Source organism: Coccinella septempunctata, chromosome 4 (genome assembly GCF_907165205.1).
Source record: "Coccinella septempunctata chromosome 4, icCocSept1.1, whole genome shotgun sequence".
NCBI lineage: Eukaryota > Metazoa > Arthropoda > Insecta > Coleoptera > Coccinellidae > Coccinella > Coccinella septempunctata.
This window is the reverse complement of record NC_058192.1, coordinates 5498179-5523858: the sequence shown is the minus strand read 5'-3', so window position 1 is coordinate 5523858 and position 25680 is coordinate 5498179. Positions and strand designations below refer to the sequence as shown.

Below are 25680 nucleotides of genomic sequence, written 5' to 3'. Positions count from 1 at the left end.
CTTTTTTCTTGGGATTCAAGTTCATCTTCAAGACACCTGGTGGCGAAATTAACAAACTAAAATCAACAAAGTTGGTGAAGAGGTGAAGACATGTTTTGCTTTGAGTTCATACATTTATGTGCGAGAATGATTCTAATACTAATGTTTTACTATCTTTATTTGAAATACAACTTCCATGCATTCATAAATACATAACTAATAAATGCAAAACAGCATAAACCTACTTGTCACGTTATTATATTTCGCCGCCAGGTGTCTGGAAGAAGAACTTTAAATGCCAATTCGATAATAGACTTTAAATATTCTTAAAAAAGTAACATTAATAATTACTGAATAATATTTTGAGTAAAACAATGCTGATAGTTGAATAGTGAATCGGAGACTATTGAGATTGAGATTTCTTAAAATATTTTTTTTTCTTTTGTTGGTATCAAAGATTATAGACTCTTTGGTTGGTATTAGTTATTTGCTAGGTAACGAGCGAGTCGACCAATGAAAACATAATCAAGAATTCAAATGTCGTAAACGTCAAATATTCATATCAGGTGGTAACGTCTTTGAAACGGTTGTTATTTATTTGAATGAAAATTACTTTATTGATGAGGTAATTCAACTTTTCGAGGTTTTTTTAATGTGTCGTGTTTTTTGAAAAAGGGACTATGGCGGACAGCGACAGCAACAATATAAAACAAATCAATACAGATCTTTCCAAAGTTCAGTTGGACGAAACGTAAGTAACTGCATTTACCAAATCTTGTGAATCCTCATTGTTTGAAATTGCTATGTTGTAGTTGGTTTGTGATTTTTTCTTTATGTATTTCATGTGGCTTATTCTGGCATACTATAATACGGATCGAGTATGACGAATGTGTATCATGGTATACACATATACAACATACTAGAAGTCCACGTTAATCTTTAACTATGCATTACATTTGAATGGATAAACATGAGCGTACATTTTCATTGCGATTAATATAATCTGAGTGAGGAATCCTACATATGTTTTAGAGCCTTACCCTAAAGCCAGCACCCTTTTCGAATGAAGAAGAAATATTCAGAGATGAAAAGTAATTTTTGATATAAAAATGAAATCCTACCACAGTGATGTTAGGTGAAGGGGAAGAATCGAATATAAATACAATTTTTATAGTTACCAGATCTCATTGATGTACCCTGTATATAATGAGTAAATTGTGGCACTCTCAGAAGCTCTGATATGCTCCGAAAGGAAGTCGGAATGAACCCCTGTCCTAATTTCCAATCTGCCAGTAGGTTTTGTTAGATATTGATTGATGAAGATCCACTCTCGGTGTAGTCCTACTGAAATTCAATAGGAAGAGCAGCAGTAGCACCAGAATGGTCTACTTTCAATAGTATCTTCGGGATTTCATAGTATAACAAGATTACTGTTGATTTGTTTGAAGGAGTTGTTTGTTTATTCTTTACTTAAGTATTTATTTGGTTTTACGAATGCCCGTCAGATACCTGTTGATTCTCTTTTCAAGAAACATTGCAGTATTTGAGAGAATACAAAATATTCACAAATTTGAATAGACGTAGTCCTCAACCCTTTCTCTGCACCCAAGTGGAAAATTATTCCCCTGTTTATATTTAGCGAGACTTGCGGATATAAGTGTATTCTATTGAAAAATCTGACCTCCCTCTTGTTTTCTATTTATTAACTATTCATCCAGAGGGGCAAATGCGTATACAATGTATATGATTGTCTGAAAACCGATGTCCCTACAGAGGGACAGATACAGTGAAAGGGGTAATTACTTCGGAGGGCTGAATTACAATACAAAGTTTCAGTGTTACAATAGCATCTAGAGGTAGTTTTACTAAGAATGTAAGACTCATAAATCATTAGGTGGGTGAATGTAGAAATATATTAAGTGTTATGAAATTACACTACTTTTGCTGTAGAATTATTCTGAAGTACATCTAGTTGGTTGTCTGTTGTCCCCAAAAGCGTGCTAGGAGGTTTTTACGAATTCGGTAACTGATGATCTTTGATTGGATTATTTTGTTTGTGTCGAGGAAATTCAAATTCGAGGGCAAACTATGTCAGAAGCCTCTTGAAATTAGCTTTCCCAAATAACGTCAGAATTCGCTAGAGAAAAATTTGACTTTTCTCCAGCATAGTTGAACTACATGTTATGATGAATAATTTCCTGAAACATTGTTCGTTGAGCTTCAAATTCGTGAAAAATATGAATTTTTGGAAAATGTCTGGTCCATATTAGAGGGTTTTTCGTGGAAAATGCAGCTATACGGTTCCTCGAAGGATATTTTGTGGGTTTTGAAGTTCCATTGCCTTCGAAAGGATTGCTTAAATATTTTTCAAAGAAATTTCTGAAATACGGAGTCATTTTTTCGAATATTTTTTGTTGAAGAAATTTCACACAGCGGTTTTGTTCCCTCACAAGGACTGGAAAGAATATGCTTGGTCTCTCGGTTTTTTTGTATAATTTTTCACAGCTACAGCTCGGTCTCAAGGATCGGAAAAATACTCAACCTCAAGAATCGTTCGGTAACCGTATTCTCATCCATAAATCGCTGTTCATCCTGTTGAGAAACGCGTTCGACGCGCATCCTGGTCCCTTTAACAAATCTCTATTTGCTACTCGTTCCAGAATCCCGCGCGTCCCCGTTGTATCAGACTCGCGTTCGATGTTTCCCGTCGGAAAATTGTTGATTTTTATAAGTACGTGTCCGAGTGTTTATATCGCGTTATCGTAAATGGAAACCCGCAGGAAAAACTGCAAATTTGTGTCGGTAGGATTCCGTTTATTCCCGTTCTTTTTTATAACCCGCGTTTACCAGTGCTAAAGACCATAATATTGTGCCCGTATAAAGGGGGGACGTGTTAAAATGTCATATTTCGGTTTCACGAACTACGTCAGCCCTCCAAAGAGCCCGGTAGAGGGTAGGAAATCGCCAATAAGGTCGCCCATCATCCCGTTCAAGTGAGTGTTGCGAAGTTGGCAGATTTTCGACTGAGAAGTGAACTTTCAGGATCTTGAGGCTGTATCGATTTTAATCTAGTCGAAGTAGGAAAATTATGAAGGCATTGGGATACCTTGTAAATTAAACGCTTATTTTTTACTTCGGTATATTTGCAACGCAGCGAATTTTATACGTTTGTTTATTATTTTCGGAAGTATTCTTTCGGATAATCAATTTTTTGTTTCTGCTCTAAATAGCTTTAGAAAAAAATATAACATCTGGAAATTCTCAGTCTTCGTTTTCAGCCAAAAAACTCCGATCCACCCTTTCTGATTGAGGAAATGACAAAAATTAAGGGGTTTAACGAAAAATAAACTCGTTCGGGTAAAGTTGAACTTACTTGAGTAGGTATAGGAGGCAATAAAAAAATTTGGTGGTGTTCCCTTGTGATGTCAGCATCATATCCTCCTAGTAGGTAAATTTAAGTTCGGACAATATTGGAACTTATACGACTTACGCTACGCACCTGTTGATAATTTTTTTCGCGAAAAACGCCCCTTTCAAGAGATTCCAAGAGACCTCATATGCTCAAAATGAATCAAGCTATCAAAAATTTATTTCTCAATGATGAAGAGATCTACCATCTTTAAATTTTCGCTGTTTGGGTTGTTTCCAAGACAAATTTGCGGGAAAAGGGTAAAGGGTGGGCGTTCTGAAAAAAAGTCATTCCTTTTCTCAAAGTGAATTAATTTGTGGTGACTTGCATCATGGATCTCATTTCGATAGGAAGGAATTTGTATTCTTTATCCTTGACGTAACAATACAGCCTAATTTTCATCGCGTTCGGAATTAAACTATTCCAAATTGAATTCCATACTATACTGCTCGAAAGGAAAATATATGATCATTATTTTCCTGGAATGAGTTCGGTTTTAAATATTGTTCGGAATTCGATTATTCGATAGTAGAGTAATAGAGTTCGATTAAATTCAATTTAATGAAATTTAAAGCGAATTACTTCAGTAATTCAGAAAGAATGAATTTCTTGAAGACCCAGGTTGAAGATTGTTGTTAATTACATCAGAAACTGACGAAACCTGAAGCAGCACAGGCTGACTTTGTTTAGAAACTTACATAGTTGCTTGGAAATGTGATATTCGAAAGATATGTGTCGACTTCATCATATTTGTCATTGCATTTTTAGTAGTTTCGCTTGAATGCGCATTTTTTATCTTTGGAATTCATGGGGATGTTTAGAAAAAAATAAAATTCATTGTTTGCCATTCCAACGAAAAATTAAAAATGATTCGCTTTTATTCGAATTCAGTTTTTCGAATAATCCTCTAATGAATCTAGATATTTCGCCTTCGAGGAACGTATTTGCCGTCATTTTGAATGTATTTAATTAATGACTAAGGTATATTACTGAGCTTTGGCATAATTGTTCGATAGTGTCAGACAGTAAATATTATTATATACTGAGATGTTTAGAGCACCAATAATTGATTCATTTTATCACTTTTCATGTCGAATACCCGATAACCATTCGTTTTATTGATCTTTACCTCACCCAGTTGAAAAGAATCCACAAAAAATCTAGAAAACATAATGTCTGAGTGTTCTCACAAAAAAAAAATAGCGAATTATGTCGTCAAAAAATTTAATGGAGTATTTTTTTTCCTTTAATGTCACTGTGTACCTAATTTATTCACCATGACAGATCATTTGGAAACTTTCATTTCGATAATCAACAAAACTCTCATGCAATGAAAATTGAAATACACCGTCTCAGTGTCATCTCAATTTCTCTTCTAACGTGCGTTCAAAAAAATTCGTCGTCAAGTAGGCTATGGAATTTAGTAGGTTGATTTTCTGTGACTGAACGTAATTCTTTTCTTACATCACACTCATCAGTCATCACAGCCAAATGTAAACATTGATGACATTAACCTATTTATCGTAATTTTGTATGAAAAGGCAATTTCTCAGAAAAAATTACTTGCACATTCAATAATGATTTATTAGCATTTTTTCATTGAATTAGATTACAAGAATCCAAATAATCTGAGGCGATTGGAAAAATTAACCTGAGTTCATAAGTCAAAGACATGAATCTTGAACGAATCGAGTATTATGGTTTTTGTACTTACAATTATGTGAAAAGGTTGTACCTATAACAGTAGGTAATAGAAATAAATCACACTAAGAACCTCAGAATATGTTTATTTCTCAATGAATAAAATATTGAATTGACGCTGACAGTGAAAATCCATAACCAGAGGCAGTCTCTGCCATAACTGAAGAAACTGAATTATAGGATTTTCATTACAATGAGTTTCACGTTCAAGAGTTCTATATAATTAAAGTAGCTGTTGGAAATGTCCTCCTCTTTGCTCCAAACACTTCTCACATCTTCTTTTGAGAGATTCAAAGACATTATTCAATATAAAAGGATCATCGTTAATTAGATGAATTTTTTCAATGATCCTAGTCTTGAGTTCGTCCAGATTAGAAATAGGTGATTGGAAGATAGAATTCTTCAAATGAGGCCATAAGAAGAAATCACATGGTGTAAGATCACACGATCTTGGAGGAAATTCATTTTCAGTATTGAGGCTAATCAGTCGATCCTGAAAAATATTCCTTAGTGTAGCCAATGTTTCTACAGCTGTGTGTGCTCTGGCTCCATCTTGTTGAAAATAACTATTTGACCATTCTTCGAAATTTAATTCAGCTATAAAAGGCATGATAATATCCTCTTTATAGCGTTCTGCTGTTAAAGTTCCGTCAAAGAAAATAGGTCCAACAATTCTTCTCTGACTGATAGCACACCAAACTCCAATTTTCTGAGAATGAAGTGGTGTCTCAATGTAAAAATTTTCCGGTTTTTGACTGCTCCACATTCTCATATTTTGGGAGTTGACATATCCAGAAAGATGAAACCAGGCTTCGACGGAGAAGAAAACTTTATTCAGGTTATCGATGAATTCGTTTAGAAACCACTGACAGAAGGCCATTCTACGAGGGTAATCAACTTCTTCAATCTTCTGATAACATGTCAATCTATAAGGATACAAATTGATGTCTTCTTTCAAAATTTTGTGACATGTACCAACAGAGAGTCCAGCTAGTTGAGATAAAACCCGAACAGAGGTTTGTGGAGCTTCTGTCATCACATTCTCAACATTTTCGATTAACTCGGGTGTTCTCTTCTTTGGTCGACCACTTCCTTTTTTTCTTTGAACGCTACCTGTTTCACGAAAAACGCTCACACATCGCGAAACAGTACTCTGGAAAGATTGGTAATCTACAGCAACGTTGGGATACTCGATCCTGAAGTCGCTGAGACATTTCTCAACAGAATATTTCCACTCGCCTTCTATTTTCTCCCCATTTCTGAAGTAGGATTCAATAATGAATGCTTTTTGTACGTCGGTAAAAACCATCTTTATTATTTGGTAATTTTAATTTAACAACAATCCAAAACGCTAACTTGACAGCTAACCTGTAATAATAATAGAGCACAAGCTAAGAACTACGTTTAGATACGCAATATCGAGGTTTGAAATTCCATAGCCTACTTGACGACGAATTTTTTTGAACGCACGTTATATCGATATGTCAAATTGATATCTCAATTGATAAATCGGTTCAACTTCAGTGTCAACTGGTAACGTCTACGGTCGATATCATATTCTTTACAATTACCACATATTCAGCGCATCCTACGATAAAACAACCAATTTAAGGCGTGACATATTCATACCATTCCTCGCCATAAAAGTTCACGACGAAATAGATTGCTTCAATTGCTTATTTACATTTGAAAATGAAGTTATATCGTCATAAGTGTAGCCTACATAGCAACGAGTCAGAGACATCTGAAACAGTAGCGCATTGAGTAGCGTATGATCGATTTATCAGCTATAGCAGCCATAAAAAAGGATTTTTTCCGCTAAGGTCCAAATTTTCGAATTTTCCATCTACCATAACTTTAAAAATAATCCTTTCAGTAAAATTCTGTTTGCATAATCGTGATCTACGCCCTTGATATGATAAATGGCTCAATTTTGGTTGCGATCGGGAAAATTGAATTTTTTTCAAATTTTCCATACATAGTATGGAAAAAATTGCGATTTTTTGAAAAATATTTTTGTGCTCCGATCGAAACCAAATTCATACTGTTGACTGATTCGAGGGCGTAGATAATGAATATGCAAAAAGAATTTTGCTGAAAGGGTTATTTTTCAAGTTATGATCGATGGAAAATACAAATTTTGGACCTTCGCGAAAAAATCATAAAACCTAAATTGTTCGCGGTAGGTGAATAAAGATTGGACCTTTCCATTCGCAAAGGATCAATCTATCACTAAAAAAATCTGTATATGTCCAGAGTATTTTCCTTGGGTGCTACAGTTCTTCAAAGTTGAGCAATTTTTTCGAAATTTTTCAGAAAAAGTGATTTATTTCCCAAAATACTGATCGTGGAAAAAATCTCATTGCATAGTCGTAATCTACGACCTCGAATTAGTCAAAAAAATGACCCGGGTCCATATAGCAAGAAGAATAATTTTTTTTATTTTCGTTGGAGAAGTGGGTATGAAATTATTCCGAAAAAAATTATTTTCGAGCTATATCGACCCGGGTAATTTTTTATATCGATTCGATGTCGTAGATTACGAATATGCAATCAGATTTTTTTCTAGGATAAGTATTTTGGGGAATAAATCAACTTTTGTGAAAAATTTCCGAAAAATTGGTAAAATTTGAAGAGCTGTAGCAGCTAGAAAAGAAGCACTGGCCATATGCTAATTTTTTTGCTGATATATTGATCCTTTGCGAATAGGAAAGTCCAACTTTCATTCACCTACCGCGAACAGTTCAGATTTTATGATTTTTTTCGCGAAGGTCCTAATTTTCCGATTTTTTATCGACCATAACTTGAAAAATAAATTTTTAAAAAAATATCTGTTTGCATATTCGTTATCTTCGCCCTCGAATCAGTCAACAGTATAAATTTGGTTTCGATCAGAGACCGAAAATATTTTTCAAAAAAATCGCAATTTTTTCCATGCATATGTATGGAAAATTTGAAAAAAAGTCAATTTTCCCGATTGTTACCAAAATTGAACCATTTACCAAATCGAGGGCGTAGATCACGAATATGCAAGCAGAATTTTGCTCAGAGTATTATTGGCTCTGCAAAGATGACCAATTTTTTCGAAATTTTCAACAAAAAGTGATATCAGCTGTTTGTCGAGTTTTCCTGTACCATACGGCTCTAAAAATCAATAACTAATATTCGTTTACACCTTGTATATTTCACTGCATATCTCTGGATGTTGATTATTGCGTTACGTTTGATTATACATATTCATATCTCATACATATAGCCCGAATATCCCGTTCAACATTTAGTTCCTGCGATTAGTGATTCAGTGAGCTTTAATTTAATGAACTGTTGCCCTTTTTCAATGTCGAAACCGCTTCATGTAGCAGCCGTAAGTATAATGAGAGATAAGTGGAACATTATGCTCTATTATGCCGTTTTCACGGCACTAACACAGTAATTTCAATTTTCAATGCGGGACCAGTGGACTCTAGTCGAATTTTTTCCATACATTACAATTCTCGCGTTTACGGGTGTTCCAGGGGTCAAGTTCCCCTCTTCGAAACTCTCAAAATACCGGATAATTACCGTTTAGTTAGCGATCTCTTCCCCGGTTCCTCGTTATTAGCCATGGATGAAAATTTGATTGACGTAAATTGATTGTGTACAATCTTCACTCGTCGATTTGTTCATTGAACGGCTTTGTATTACCATATAACTCGCATTTACCTACACACAGTCGGGAATATGGAGGCGCATTTTTGCATTTATAACGGTTTACGTTTTGTATTATCGAGAAAGGAGATGGATTGTGTTTTCTAACATACCGCGCTGGATTGAAACTTCATGGTCAAACCCTAGCCTAGGACTTAATATCAAGTGGGTTTGATTTCGGAACTCCCTGTAGAGTATGACGGGCCAATTATAATGCGAACTGTTTTTATCGTCAGATCGGAAGTTTTGGACTTACCCTAAACTGTCCTCAGTTTGTCAGCTCTCACTTCTTAACACCGAAGTGTATATTGTAGATTTTCAAGGGTTGCGTTGCACTGCGACCTAAAGATCTACATATTTTGCCCCCCATCAGAGCTGTTTTCTCTCCCTCTCTCTCGCCATTCAGTTTTTCGTCCAAAGCATTTTGTAGGCTGCCAATGGCTAGGTATTTCTCTCCACAGAAACTGCGCTCAAGAAATACTTCGTCGTTAGTTGTTTTTATGGTAGTTTTAGTGTTATTTTTAAAGGTTCCACTACAGTGCTCTGTCTGAATTCGGCAATAGGTCATCTACTGTTGGTTTGAGCGGTTATTCAGGGAGTTACTACCGCTCAAAACTATTAAAACTTCAAAACTTCTCCTATGATAGAAATTTGCTGCTGAAAACCTAGTTCTCCGAAAACTTGGAGTGTTTACCAAAAGAAAAAGGGTTCACTTGGGACCTGATGCACTAAACTACTCTGCAAAATTTCACTTTGCAGTTTTTGATTCTCAAATAAAGTACGTTGCACCAAAAATAAGTTGAAAAAAAAAAGGATGAAACCCTTCAAATTAAATTTCCGCTCAATTCAAATTTGACAAAATTCAGAGTAGAATGTTGCGTAGTGGTTTGGTGCAACTGGTCCCTGCTCTAGTTCTCTGAAATGTCTCATCCAAACTGTTTTCAAGCAAAAGGTCCTGAAAAGATAGAAAACACTGACGCATTTTTCAATTTCTTCAAACACTAGGCGGAAGACTCTATTTTTCTGTTCAGAATAATAAAGTACTTTTCATATATCGAAAATTTCGAGGACATATTTCTTGCCCTTATAATTTTTCCAAGGGAAACCTGACAAAAGTTCTCATTTTTGAGGCAGCATATTTGAAAAACTTATTCTTCACGAAATGTTAACGTTTCGAGCTAGGAATAAGCTCTCTCATTTTTTCCGCATCTTTAGTATACGCCCTGTAGAGATACCAATAGCTTTGATTCGATGTGGAGTATAATTTTTTACTCTTTTTATACAACCCACCAATGCAGTTATACAAATATTTAATTTCATGATTTTTTACGCGTCCCTGAGCACTTGCCTACTTTGCCTCATGATAATCCGCCTCTGAGTAATTCTTATTTTTTTTGATTATTTACACAATACCAGAATTCGCATGCCGAATCCAAAACAGATTCGGACTCTGTCAATCATCGGAATCTGGACCGTTTATTGGAGTACGTCAAAGCGGATGATCCAACGTCTGCATGCAGGTGACATACACAATCAAACAAACGACAGGAGGAAGCAATAATAATAATAAGCGAAGAACGTTCCCCTCTAGACCTCTATTTTTAGCATCGAAACGCCCCAGACTTGACGTGATGCCACTTCCCGTGCACGCAGCCCTCGGTTTTTCATCTCGGAAATTTCTCCCGAGGATCATCACTACTATCTTATGACTTTGTTTAAATGTTGCCCATATTTTCGAATTCTTGGTGAAATCGTTTATGGGCTAAACTACCCCGGCGATTCTTTGTTCTTTTATGGAATCCACCTTTTCGATTTGCTTTGATAAACCATAATGTAGTTTTGAGAATTATTTGGAAAAAAGAATTTTTTTCGGAGCCAAGCAGCCTTGAGCGAGATGAGTACCTGGATGGTGTATCGCCCTTGTTATGGATTCGAAGCAGCGCGCAGAAGCTCCTGACTTCACGTCAGTGCTTCATTAATTTGTTTGGGTTAGAGTTCCATCATAAGCCTAATTTTGAACTACAGAGGTAGAATTTGTCGCTTGAAAACGGTAAAGAGTTTCGTAGAATTCAAAATGCTTCGATAGTTTCTCACTATAAGCGATAGTGGTGTGTGTTTTCCGGTGCTTTAGATAACCCAATCGATATCTTACGATTTTTCAGTCAATATTTACATTCGTTTATGGAACAGCCTTTACGTAGACCGAATATTCAACAAATGGATTCATGTATCTTCTCGACCAGTTGATGAACACTGAAATGAATCATTTTATTATGGAAGAAAAAGGAATGTGTAGCAGTAGTTTCAATTGTTGTTGTATAAATCAGTCTTTCTGCTTGACATTCGACCCTTCTTTCTATCGATGTTTACTTTACGATCGAATTGTTAACAGCTTATCGCATAGATGGTAATGAAAGTCCAGATTTTTGACATGGCAGTTTTATGATATCTCATAGAGCTGCCATGCTAACTAATTTTGGTGGTGGACCCATTTTTTACTGGACCACAATGCGTCAAAGTGAGTTGAGGAAGTCGTACTTGGAAATAAAGTTCTTTGTCATGTCACGAAGTGATCATAATAAATCACCTATATTTTTGCGCAATTCACTGATTGTCTGTCAAACATTTATTAACGCTTGTGATTGAGCCATTATTCAATGGTCTATCAAACTTAAGGGTCACAGAAATAATCTCTCTGCAATCATGGTAAAGTATAGTATCCTACTTGCATTTTACGGCTATTATTCTCTTGGAAACCTCATCCTTACCTAATTTACGTCAAATGTATATCTCTTCTAGAAAAACGCCACAATTTTTTTTCTACTTTTGTCTCAGCATCTGTGCAGCTGTCTGTTGGTGCGGTCGCAGAATTAGCCGCAGAAATAACCATTTCTCGCTCCTGACTGAATTAGTGCGAATATATTACGCACGGATATAACTAATTAGGCCCGTTGCTTTGTTTATTGATGTTCTCATTTTTTTTCCTTCTCTGTTGCAGGACGAGCCCCAGCCAATTGAACGAGGTCTCGACATGTCCAGACTTCACGTTTTCAAGTGAGTGAATTTAACGCTTAAGGTTAAGATTTCTATTCTCGGCCCGTTGAATTGGACCTAATTGATATTATTGACTCGCGGAAAACGGCAATACGTCCATTTGATGCCTCTCGAAAGGACACCACATGGTCTGCTATCATCAACAGAGAAATCTCCTGTGGATACTAGGTTTTTCTAATGTCACAGAGTATGTTGGACGATGAAAGATAACTAGGATGAACGAACTCTTATTGATCGGTAATATTCCTTTCGGCACATATACCAGATTATTTGTAAACAAATCGTTCTTTCAATCCTCATCAACCAATACCGTAATATTCTCGATAAACATTTACATACGATGCTACACCAATTTATCTTTCCCCATTATTTATCGCTCAATTTTTCGAGGCAATCTGTGCATACAACAACCTGTGACCCCAGCTGTAACATCTGGATCGGCGATCAGACCAATCGGCCTATCCTATTTCTATCCCCTGGATAGCTTATTCGTTTATTCACAACAAATAACGCACAAGCGGCGCTTCGTGGTCTAGACTCAAAAATCGGTGATCCAACACGGTTGCGTAATCCTTTCGATACTACTACACCACACGAGAATAAGCTGAGTAAGACCGCTATTTTTACGTTGCGACAATTAAAGGTCGAGCAACTTGGGGCAAAGTGGTCGAACGAGGGCACAGGGAGGGGGATTTTGTTCTTCCAAGACATCAAAGGATGTCTTAATTGAGTTGGAACGTTGATGTGGCGTTTAGAAAGAGCACAAAGGGAAGCTACATGGTGATGCTTGTACGTAAGCCAGGTCGGTTTTGTCAAGTGACGAATGGGCCTTCAGCTTGTGATAGTACTCTGGCGTTCCGATCCGATGAACTGGATATTCTCAGCGGATTTGGAAAAATCATATGTGTTTCGTTGCTTCTGTACATCCAAATTATCACCAAAGTAAATTGGGGAATATTGAAACTGAATATTGAAGGAAAATTATTGAACATTACGAGAAAGGAGTGATACTTCTTCGATTAACTCACTCAACAACATGAAAGATTTTTTTAGAAGGTTATGTGTTCGTTGAATCCTATTCATGCTCTGGCTTTTTATGTTGAGACTCTCCAGCCTTCAATTTAGAAGAATACCAACATTATTTGCCTCTTCTTTCTATCGTTATCAACCACTTTTTGTCTCTCTACCATCACTCTCTCTAATCTAATCTCCCATTTCCCCTGTCATACACTCCCATACTCCATCACTATCACTTAACTACTTTCCCTCCCCAAATCAATCCCTCTCTACTTTCCCCTCCATACCATCTTATCATCACTATCACTTACCTACTACTACTCCTCCCAATCTCTCTCTCTACTTTAGTCTCTCTACCATCACTCTCTCCAATCAAATCAGCTATTTCCCTTGTCGTACACTCCACAACTATCACTTACCTACTAATCTTCCTCCCACTCTCTCTCTACTTTGTCTATCCACCATCAATCTCTCTTGTATATTCTCCCATTTCTCCTGTCATACTCTCTTGTACTCCAGCAATATCACTTACCTCCTCCCAATCTCTCTCTACTTCCATCTCTCTACCATCACTCTCTCTAATCTATTCTCCCATTTCTCCTGTCATACACTCTTACACTCCACCACTATCACTTAGATACAATTCTTCCTCCCAATCTCTCTATACTTCCATCTCTGTACTATCACTCTCTCTAATATATTCTCCCATTTCTCCTGTCATACACTCTTACACTCCACAACTATCACTTACCTACTAATCTTCCTCCCAATCTCTCTCTACTTTTGTCTCTCCACCATCAATCTCTCTAGTATATTCTTCCATTTCTCCTGTCATACTCTCTTATACTCCAGCTATCATTTACCTCATCCCAATCTCTCTCTACTTCCATCTCTCTACCATCACTCTATCTAATCTATTCTCCCATTTCTCCTGTCATACTCTCTCATACTCCAGCACTATCACTTACCTCGTCCCAATCTCTCTCTACCATCACTCTCTCTAATCTATTCTCCCATTTCTCCTGTCATACACTCTTACACTCCACCATTATCACTTAGATACAATTCTTCCTCACAATCTCTCTATACTTCCATCTCCTGACCATCACTCTCTCTGATATATTCTCCCATTTCTCCTGTCATACGCTCATACACTCCACCACTATCACTTATCTACAAATCTTCCTCCCAATATATCTACACTTCCATCTCTGTACTTTCACTCTCTCTAATATATTCTCCCATTTCTCCTGTCATACACTCTTACACTCCACCATTATCACTTAGATATAATTCTTCCTCCCAATCTCTCTATACTTCCATCTCCTGACCATCACTCTCTCTGATATATTCTCCCATTTCTCCTGTCATACGCTCATACACTCCACCACTATCACTTATCTACAAATCTTCCTCCCAATATATCTACACTTCCATCTCTGTACTATCACTCTCTCTAATATATTCTCCCATTTCTCCTGTCATACACTCTTACATACTCTACACCATTATCACTTATCTACTAATCCTTATCCCAATCTCTCTCTACTTCCATCTCTACCATCACTCTCTCTAATCTATTCTCCCATTTCTCCTGTCATACACTCACACACTTACCTACTAACCCTCCCTCCAATCTTCCTCTATACCTTCAGCTCTCTACAGTCTCTGCCATCAGTCTCTCTAATATACCGTGGCAACAATCCCTGTCATAAACTCTCGACCATTACATCTTTACTCTTTCCCATCAACCCTCTCCAATTTCTTTCATTCTGTCTCTCTTTACACACCCTGGTATGTGGGATGGCCAAAAAAGCGCCGAAGAAAAAGAATTTCCTCATTCGCAGAACTGCAGAAATCCATCAATTGATCCTCGCGTAGATTTTCTCAAAGCCGTTCCAGATTTTTCGACGATTCGAATTCCCGACGTGCTCGTATCGGATATTTTGGCGAGCCACCTCGAGAGTGACGTAAACGCTGAGCGAAATCTGTCGGGGATCGTTTTTCTTTTCGTGCGATAATAAACGTCGTTGTCCAAGGTCGACGTTGCGTTTCACAAGTCGATCTTTTCTCAATGGACGATTAGCGGATCGGAGAGCTTTGGCAATTTAGTTTAAATGGGGCCCCCTGGATCGTATCGAAAAATTGAGCACAACATATTTTCGTGTTATTTCGGATCGGGAAAAATTCCAGGATGGACCATTGCCAGCTCGGGATTTTACGACTCATTTCTAGACGTTGTAAATAAAATTATGCGCGGGTATAACGTGTGCTTTGTAAAATATGGCGTCTGTTTTATTGAGTTTAGGTGGAAATTTCTCGACCGCGAAGACTCTGAATGAAGTCTTGGTGGGGTGATTGAAAGCGAACAAAAACAAACTTTATCGTTTTGCTCAATGTATCAAATATGTACTTTTGGTACGTGAAGGGCAAAATGTTAGTAATAAAATTATCTATAATTAAAGAAAATAACATTCGAATCCCTCAAAATCAGTTTTTGAATGTTTCTGATGGATTCAAGGTAAGGCTTATGATGACGAAAAGACGAAGAATTTGCCAGACTAGGCAAAGACCAAAGATTACCTACCAATCTACAATAATTTCTTGGTCCATTCAAACCGACGTCGAAGACGATGCTTCTAAGTCGCTCTTGGATTAGCGCCAAACAAAAATTTTCACTTCCTTCGGGATCACACATCTGATACCTGGCGCTCTATTTCTGGATCAGATCAAATGAATTGTTAGCATCAATCATTAGAGGGAGCTCGTTGTTTTGGTGAAAAACAACGAAAAAGTTGAACGACACGAGCAGCAGAAAAACACGCTGATTACGTGCTAGAAATGAATGGGAATTTATAACTTGTCCGCTATTTATTTCGAATCATCTACTCTGTAACTCTACTCATTTGTTAGACGAATCGATGTCGAGTAAAAAGAGATCTTTTTGCCCTTAAATTGAAGCTAAGCAAACTATTCCAGATTTTTTGACTAGAAACTGTACTATCGGTAGCTTGCAGTTACTACTTGCTAATGTAGTGATTTTCCTGCATTCATAGGCCCGGTACTTTCACCTTCGAATAAATTTTATTCAATATCTATGTATTCAATATCAATAAGTATCTGTCAAATAATTTCCTGAAGGATACCTTATTTCGGTGCTTTCAGATCATAGACATATAGTCTCTATGTCTATGTTTCAGATGAAATTATTTATTTGACGAAAAACAATTCTATGAAAACACGGTTTACTACTTTTCACTGATTAATGTAAAATAAGACACATCATTGTGGAAATTGTCATAATTCGAACTAGAAAGCAAATGTTTCGTGAAAATCACACGAAGAATAACCATACATCCAGAATCTAAAAAATTCAACCTATTATGACGTACCGACATTCGATCTATGACAAATAAAATCTAATTAACGAGTTTCAATGACAGATTTATTCGATGAATAACACTGTTTGAAAGTGAAAAGACTGCATTTTTACTTATCCTTAGAATAAGACTTATCTATCGAATAAATTTAGTTATTCGCACGTGAAAGTACCGGGCCTTAGTCAAAATAAAAAAGCTGCGTTTCAAGAACTGTATTTTTGTGTCTGTCAGAGTCTCAGACATGCCCAATTTCATTGGATCAAACTTTTCAATTGGTAAAAGTGGGATTTATGCATTTCGTCTATTGGTAACGGACCTCTGTCCACAGAAAAACAGCCTCTCCCATCCGTCACCATTCCCAATCGTCAAGAAGCGCCTATTTCAAGATCAAAATGTCACACGTTCAAACTTGAATCAATTTCGGCGACACACATCATAAATTCGGCGTGCCCAAAACAAAGACGGGTCAATCGGGACCAAAATTGCACCAATCAACATCGCACAGTCAGTTACTCATCAGATCTAGGAGGAGATCGCAATTATCGAATCTCGGAACCGACATATAAAATAATATAATTGTCAAATTTGGTTAATGCATCGCTTCGCGAGAACAATAGAAGAAGGGCCCGCGATTCTCAATAGGACCGGCCCGGAAGAATATGGATCCCAATCTCGTTAAGGCGGTCATCAAAAACAACGTGATGGACAGACATTCGGGGGTTTATAATTCGAAGAGTTCCATGGTCTCGCTATCGTCCGTAGACGACGACGATGGTGGAAGGTCTTACAGTGAAGTATTTCTTAGGTTTTTGTTCTTTTGGTTTTTTTTTAGATAGTTTGAATGACTCACTTCGTACTTATGAACCTTCATAACTGTCGACAACCATCCATCGATACGTTTTTTGTAGAGAATTCTACGATCTACAATCTTCATTTTCTAGTAGCTCTAAACCATTTCAGAGATTTTAGCAGAAGCCTAACGGAGTACCTCTAGTATTTGGGCTTAGGGAAAAACCCCAGTAAAAAAACACTTTCTCCTCGTCAGTGTAGTGGAATGTAAGAAATGGAGAGATATATTATACTGAAGGACACCTCTCACTACCTAAATTGATTCTCCCGTCTAAAAAAAAAAGAAAATTCAGAGAGTACACTTCAAGTTACCAGAAATAGAACCAGAAATCTTAAATAGAAAGCCGGAAAATGTAAAATTATGAAATTGTATGCGATTTAGTGCCATCCAAATGAAGCTAATAATTTTTGTTTGAAATATAGTTGTCCTTCATTCATAGTTTCATGTTACAGATTCTCTGATGAGATCCCCGGATGGGCCCATGAGGGGCAGGTCGGTGAAGGAGTTCGAAGAACAGCTGGCGGCCCTGAAAAAGGAGAACTTCAATTTGAAAATCCGTATCTATTTTTTGGAGGAACGCATGGGCGCCAACTTCAACCTGGACAAGGAGAATATACTCAAGAAGAATGTTGAATTGATGGTGAGTACAACTTGATTGACCTACCAATCTTGAACAAAATTCTAATCGATATATCTACTTTTCTGTCCCTTGAATCTGTCAAATTATTCCTTTCTTTAGATGGATGTCAATGAATTATCTTTTACGAGTGAGATCTGGTAAATTGAACAATTGTTGAGCAGTCTATGTTGTTCCTATTTCCCGAGCAGGAAGACATAAAAACTCCGATGGAACAAATCGATGTGTAGGGTTTACCGTCCATATTTTATGGATGATTTCTGCCGAGTGATAAAAATAAACGAGACTTTCGGATTTCGGTCCAGAACCCAAGATTTTTATCATCCGGTCGCATCTCCGAACCCTCATTTACCGGACCGTTTAGCACGTTCGGAAAATTCAAAGAATGATCGCGGAAGTCTAGCATAGACGCGTACTCACCTAAATTTCACAATCGCATTCTTGGAAGGCCCACGCGTCTGGAATTATCGCGTCCCTCCGAATGTTTCCAAGACAGCCACCAGTCTTGATGGAAATATCATTTGGAAACAGCACAGGAAGTGCCGATGATATTTCCTCCTCCGTCCATTTGGCAGTTTTGACGTCTCACACATAATCCATTCGTTTATAACGGAGTTTCGTGTTTCAAGATTAAAATGAAAGAATATTCGAATTCATTGATACGTTTCATCTCATGAGGTTAATTTAGGATTAATTCATGGCATTTTGAACACTGCACGTAAAGTTTTCTCTATTTCTTCATTCAATCAGGTTTTTCTCGTAACTTTTTTCAATATTTGAAGTTCAGCAACTCGCGCTTCAAATATAGGTTCATTTCTTCTTGTGGCAGATGGAAAATTATCAGACTAAACCAACGAGGTGTATCACCTTGTTGTAGTTTGTAGGTCTATGCCATATTTGATCGAGAAACCCGTAATATAAGAGTACACATGTGCGCAGATGATGTATACCGTTTTTTCCGCTCTTCCAGGTCGAGATCGAAAGTCTGAAGAAAGAGCTGCAAGAGAAACATGACCTCCTCTGTCAGGCGGTCAAAGCGATGGACTTGGAAGAGGACGAGTTCAAGAAGAACGCTCATGCCAAAAACGAAGAGATCATGGCCCTCAAGCAAGAAGTCGAAGAGCTCAAGCAGCAAGTCCAAGTAAGAAGCTACCAAATAGAGTTTATGAACTATTCAAAACGATTTTGTTTTCAGGATGGAAAGTACGAGAACGACAACGATTCTTCGCATAAAAGTTACCACTCCGAACCTCTATTCTTTTCGTCCAAAATTGGTTCGATGTCCGATTCTAGCAGCAAGGTGAGGATGCTGCAGGAGAGGATAGCTATATTGGAAAATGAGGTGAGAATCGATTTTTGTCGATAAACGTAGAAATTATTCGATATATACCCATTAAAACTTTTTCCATGCTCTCATACGGACCTGTAAGAGAGTAGAACATCCCTAGTTAACTTCTGATACTGAAATATGAACGTTTTTCTTTGGTGTATGTGAAGATTGAAAACTTTGCTTTTTTCCAGCTGGTGCAGGAAAAAGAAAACAGCGCATCGCTACAGATGATAGTAGACCAAGCAGATTTAATAAACACCAAGTACGAGGTATTGCAAGAAGAATCGACAAAGAAAGACGAGACCATAAACGGACTGAGGAAGGAATTGAGCGCCGCTACAGATTCCCTCGGCAAGCTATCCGCGCAACTGAAAGAACTGGAAAAATCCAGGGACGACTTCAGGATGGAAACCCAGAAACTGTCCAGACTCCTGTTGGAGAAATCCAAGGCGGCCGAGGAATCGGAAGAACACATCGCGGAAATGAAGAGGAAATACGCAGGCCTCAAGGTCGAATACGAGAGGGAGAGGCAGAAATACGATAGGACGAAGTTCGTGAGCGACATGAGGGTTACGGAGCTGGAGGAGGACCTGGAGAAGCAGAGGACGCGCGTGCAGGACCTCCAAAAGAAACTGGCCGCGACCGGTCAGGAACTGAAAGAGAACCAAAACCTCCTGGTGCCGAAAAGCCGAAACGGCAGGTCGATAGCGACAAATACTGACTGTGATAATGTTTCAGTTCCGAACACAGCAACATCTCCAGGAGTACCGCAAGAGAATGCACTACGCAATGCACTAGATTCCAGGTCGCCTTCAAAATCACCAGTTGCAACCAAAACATTCGACTTCGACCTCATCTACAAGATATTGACACCACTCACATTCAAGACCAAACCACAGGTTGGTACATGCAAGTTATATCTGACGATTCTGCAGTCATTTTTCACCAAAAAAGTTCCTGAAGAATATGGTCCAATTTTCTTCCCTCGAGTGTCTTAAACATGACATTTATTTAATTTTTTTTCAGTTACTTAAGCAGTTAGAAGAGCTGAAGAACACGCTATCCGCGTCCGAACAGAAGATCGTTCGGCTGAAGGCCCAAGAACTCAAGGCCTGCGCCCTCCTGAAGAACCTGATGCAATATCATAAAACGGCCGAGGAACAGAATCAAATACACAAGGAGAGGATAATGAAGCTCGAGAAGGAACTTGAAGGGGTCGTTTCCAAGCCGGAAGGAGCTCAGTCCAACATCAGAACACAAGAGGTACAGAAATCTAAGTCTAAAATTAAAAAAATTAGTGTGGGCACAAACCGCAACTTTCGCTCTTGACAAAGTTCTGCTTATGCTTCTTTTGCATGCGCTTTCTGTTCAGCTCAGCTCACGATGGCTTCAAAACGTCGCAATCCATCAGTTTTCGTGAAATTAATTGATACAATCGTAATGAACGTTTCTGACGCTGATAATTTTCATGTCGTTTTGCAAATTTTAACTCTTCTTGTGATTTATTGATCCATTTTCGGTGAAATGATATAGGAAGTTACAATAACATTAGCCGGACAACTCATTTTCATTTTGGTTCAAGCTTTTTCGCACGACTTGCGTTTTTTCGACTTTCACACAGATTTTAACTGAGTACTTAATTAGAATATAGCAACAGTCGAAGTTTTTCTCTGCACGTAACTTCAGTTATAAGTTCATGATCCTAAAAACCAATAGTCATTTTTGACGAATCATTCTACTTTGTATTAAAATAAATTGTCAATAAAAATGAAATATTGTATAGTGATTTTAACAATGAATTGAATGGAATTTGTACTAACTGATGAACATGTAAATTAGAAATTTCGCTGTGGATTCATCCTTCGTTCATGAACATTTATGAAATATTCAATTGAAATGACTCTTAATAAATTATCTGAAGAACTCCACAACTTTCAGGAGGTTTTCCACTTCTATAAATTATTTCATTCCTTTAAGAACTGAGATTTCAGTCCACCGGTATAAATGGAGAATCACTCAATACTCATCAGATGAATGATCAGTTGATCCATGCTTATGCGCAATTTTCTGTGATAAAAATGAAAAATTGTGGACTTTTTCTTATCAAACATACAAGGTGTTTCACGCAATTGTCCACTAGAACTATCTAGAGAACCGAATTAATTTTTTTTTTCTGAAAATTGTGGATCATAATGAATTGTTGGGATCTGCTGAATAATCTCTTCCTGGTCAAGGCAAAATTTGTTATTTCAAATAGGACACTCTATATTTCATAACATTTTTTTATTCTCCACAAATTTTGCGGATAATCCAAAAATGTAATAAAATATAGGGTAAATATTTTGTTGATCCTCGTCATTAATTATGATCAACAAATTCGAACAAAAATCTCATTTGGTTCTCTATTAATGGTGGACACCTTGCGTCGAACGCCCTGTAGTTATGGAAGAAAATAAATCACACATTTTTGTACATGCAAGAATTTTTATTCAAAATGGACTTGCAAATGAAAATGGGCCATCTTGAAATTTGCTATAAATAACGCGGATACTTACAAACGCTATTTATAACGCCCCAATATTCATTTGCACCAGTCGTGGTTTGAACTACAAATAGACATATTTCAATGAGTGGCTTAGAATCCGTTCTTGAATTTCGATAAAGGTCCCGGAAAGGTGTGGTTTGTAATTGTTCGTATTTTTGTAATTTTTATATTGCCTAACACGTTAACAAGGTAAAAACAAATATGTATCATCCTCATCTCACATGTAGGTTTTGTAGTGATTGATAAATAATAAAAGCATGCCGATTTAGATTTGGTTTTATTTAGCGCTTATCCCTTCGCTTTCGTTGTTCTCTTTTAAATTCTGTTAACACTTAATGAATATTTGATTTTTATTAGAAAGTGGATTGTTCCAAGGAAGAAAAAGAGTACCAGGCATTGATCCAAGAGTTGGAGAACAAATTACAGGTTCGTTTCTCGCTTATTACAAATATAATTAAATAAACTTTGACATTTCTTTCGTAACTTGTAAAGAAGAAAAACGTCTTTTCAAAATTTCATTTTCATCTTCAATTTGAAGTGAGCTTTCAAATTTTGACAATGCCAATTCACACGTCGATAAACGAGAATGAAAATAGTCGGAATTTAATTCATTTCAATGAATTTTCAGATACTGGAGTTGACTTTGAAGGAGAAAGATATCCACATCCAATATATCGAAGCTCGCAATCTGGAATTACAGAATAACATACAGGCCAAAGAGAAAGATCTGATTGATTTGGAGAGCAGTATGTCATCACAAACGCCGGGAACTGAGAAGTCGAAGGAAATATCGGAAAATACTTATTCAAAATTATTCGAAGAGAAGAACAAAGAAATCGAGAAGTTGAATGAAGAACTTAGAAAGAGGACTCATGATTTACAGTCTGTGGTCAACCAGGAATTATGGCAAAAAAATAGGGAAATTGAGAAATTACAAACGAAATTTACCCAGCTGTTGGAGAACAAGGAGAAGGAAATGATTGAGCTCAAGGAAAGTTTTTCGACCTTGTCAACCAACTTGAACGAGTTGAGGAATGAGAACGAAGAGAAACATATCGAAAATACAAACTTGAAAATTGACATATCTGATTTGAAACTCCAATTGCAGTTATTGAGGGAGAAGATTGGGGAAATAGGATTAATTTCGGACGATAGACTGGAAGTTGAGATTATAATCTCCAGTTTGGATGAAATGAAGAACATTCAGAAGCAACTCGAAGAGGTGAAGCTTGAGAAGGAAACTCTAACACAGAGAATCAACGAATTGGAAGGTACCGTTCAGATATATGAAGGATCTACTCATCTACTACCACGAGAAGCTGAAATTGAAAAATTGAGGAAAAATCTGAAAACAAGTGAAGATTTGAGGATGCAAACCACCGAAGTTTGTCATATTTTGAGGACGCAGCTGGAAGAATTGGCGGTATTCTTGGACTCGCTGATGAAGCAAAAATCTGTACTAGGATTTTTAGGATCTTCCCAGAATAGAAAACTGAGAGAGGCTGTGGAGCATAGCCTGGATCTGTCGAAATCGTTGAACATCAGTTTGTCCATGAATCCAGAACAGAGTCTGATGCAGCTCTCCAACATAACCGCCCTGTTGAATTGTTCCGATATATCCAACAGAACCGATAGCAATCGCTATTCCTTCAGTATAATGCCGGACCAAGCTACCCTCACCTATCAAAGTCATTTATTCAGGGTCGAAGACGACAATCAAGACCAACAAAAATCTTTCACTGTGAAAAGCCTGGAAGATCAAATCCAGATGCTTCAACGCGAACTGAACATGAAGAACATAGAGTTGAACCGTTACAGACGCGAATCCAGAAACGGCAAGGAGTTGAGGCTGTCTCACAGTAAGCCAAGAATATCGCCGAGCAAGCTGAAAAATTCCATAACGCTCAGGAGCGAGCAACACGATTCGGAATCTGAGGCATGGTCGGAACCAGATGTTAACGTTTCAAAGGCAAGAATTGGGTTGTTCAAGGAAGATAAGATTGCTGGAATTCATGAAATCCATTCCAGTGATTCCACGGACGAGAGTCTGACTCAGTTGGACTATAAACGTGCAGACATTTTAAACGAGTGTCAGGTCACTATAACTAAATTGAGTAAACAAGTTCAGGATCTGCAGGCCAAACTTCAGGAGAAAGAAAGTAATTATATCGAGCTGCAGGAGGCAAACGATGCGACCAACACGCTCAAAGAAGAAAATGAATTCCTTCAGGTCAAAGCGGGAGAACTGGAAAACGAGCTCAAAACGGCCAAATCTGAATTGGAACGTGTAAACGAAAGGAAGCTTGAAATCGAGGAAAAACTAGATTCTCTCACACTTCAAATCCATCAGTTAGAAAAGTCCGAAAAAGAACTGGTAGATTCCCATAACGTCAAAAATAAGGAGCTTTGCGACAAGATAAATAAGATGGAAGTTGAGAGGGACCAGTTGGTGAACATGGCGACCGAATATGCCAATATGACTGAAACGTCCAGACAAGAAATCATCCAACTGGAGAACAAATTGACGAAACTCTCAATAGAGAAGGAAAATTTGGAAGTCAACCTGAAGAAAGAATACGATGATAATTTGATGAGAGAAGTTAAAAATGTGGAAAAACACTTGACCGACAAGATTCGGGAAACCGAGTTAAAGGCCGTCGAACAAATTAATGAGATGACTAAAAAGATTTCAGAATTAACTGAAAATTACACAACGAATTACGTGAGGAAGTCGGAAATCGTGGAGAAAATCAACGAAATTGAAGCCTTGAATTTGGAATTGAACGTATTGAGGGAAGCATTGGAAGACTCTAAAAAATCGGCGAAGCTTAGTGAACTGGTCGAAAAAAGTATGAAAGAAGAGATTAATGGTTTGCAGGCGAAAGTCAATCGGGTTGAAGCTCAATTTGCTGAAGCTGTTAAAGAAAAAGATAGATTGAAAAAAGAGTTGGTAGATGAGTGTAGAAAGAGGGCAGAACTCGAAAGAAAGTACGCTGAGATAGAAAAAGAAATGTTGTCGTTGAGAGACTCTTATGACAAAGATGTAACTATGTTGCACGGCTACAGGTCGAAGCTAGAGCTGAAAGTGAGCGAATTAGAGTTCAGCAATGCAGATCTACACAACAGATTGGCGAAACTTCAGTCAGAATTGAACGAGCAATGTCGTTCTGTCTCACCGCCAGTTGTTGACGTCAACAGATCAGTACCGATCAATCAAGTTCCTCCCTACAGTCGACAAATTTCGAACAATTCTCAGAGTTACGTTTCTGAGGATGAGGTTAAGGCCAGGGGCGTTTTCTCCATTGTTGTTCCTCAGAAATCCTTCGATTCAGAGAGAATAGAATCGAATGCTTCCCCGGATTTGGGAATCGAGAGCGATCAGGGGAGGTTTTCGAGCCTTGAGGTGGTACAAGGTCAAGTTTCAAGGCCATTACAGCAAACCCTCGAGATAGCAGAATCCATGAACAATTTATTGGATGGAGATAATAATTCCTTACAAGGGTCAACATGTGGTAAGTTTCACCTTTAGTTTTCTGCCAATATAATTTCTGTTGTTTAATTGAGATGAATATTTTACTACATCTGGTTATTAATTTTCAGATAACAAATCCTGCCATCAGAAATCGTTAGAATTGTTCCAGGAGAACAACAATTTGAAGAAAAAATTATTGAAGACACGGAAGGCCCTTGAGGATACAGTGACACAGCTTACGCTAGCTAACCAACGTAAAAAATTGGTTGAAAAAAATATTTGCCGACAAATACATAAGACAAGTCAAGTTTTACGCGAAGCTAAAGCCAATCTTGACTCGGGTTCTGAGACTGACTTTCATAAAAAATAAATATGTGTATTTTTGTTTGATACTGTTGTTTTTAGGTCATATTTTTGGAATGTGATATTTCCTAATTTTAATCGCCTACTTAAATTTTAGTATAGTTTAACTCATTCTGATAGATTTATGATAGGAGATGGAAGGTATTATTTTCGGAACTATTGTGATACAGAATGAAGATAATGTACATTTTTCAGAGTATGTATATAAAGAAAGTTGAAATAGATTTTTTTGATTTTTTTATCCAGGTTGTTTCAT

At 37.4% G+C, this 25680-nt stretch overlaps 1 protein-coding gene across 3 annotated transcripts; it reads left to right on the top strand.

Moving 5' to 3' along the window:
• Positions 1–501: 501 nt before the first annotated feature.
• On the top strand, positions 502–25665 carry LOC123310685 (centrosomin-like). Of its 3 annotated transcripts, none has more exons than XM_044894286.1 (10): positions 502–730; positions 11775–11830; positions 17530–17717; positions 18685–18855; positions 18910–19056; positions 19236–19943; positions 20071–20307; positions 21947–22015; positions 22218–25101; positions 25190–25665. In XM_044894286.1, exons 1-10 carry the CDS (start codon positions 660–662, stop codon positions 25429–25431), a joined length of 4773 nt encoding a protein of 1590 aa, XP_044750221.1. In that variant the 5' UTR covers positions 502–659; the 3' UTR covers positions 25432–25665. The 3 variants fall into 3 exon arrangements, with proteins under 3 accessions (XP_044750221.1, XP_044750219.1, XP_044750220.1); XM_044894284.1 differs by lacking the exon at positions 502–730 and adding an exon at positions 2613–2972; XM_044894285.1 differs by lacking the exons at positions 502–730; positions 11775–11830 and adding an exon at positions 16632–17016.
• Positions 25666–25680: the final 15 nt, after the last annotated feature.

Excerpts from the sequence above, each read along its gene's own strand:
- LOC123310685 (XM_044894284.1), top strand. The coding sequence starts at position 2,878 with ATGTCATATTTCGGTTTCACGAACTACGTCAGCCCTCCAAAGAGCCCG. Across the intron at positions 17,718-18,684 it reads AGAAGAATGTTGAATTGATG|GTCGAGATCGAAAGTCTGAA; the intron begins GTGAGTACAACT and ends CCGCTCTTCCAG. Across the intron at positions 19,944-20,070 it reads CATTCAAGACCAAACCACAG|TTACTTAAGCAGTTAGAAGA; the intron begins GTTGGTACATGC and ends ATTTTTTTTCAG.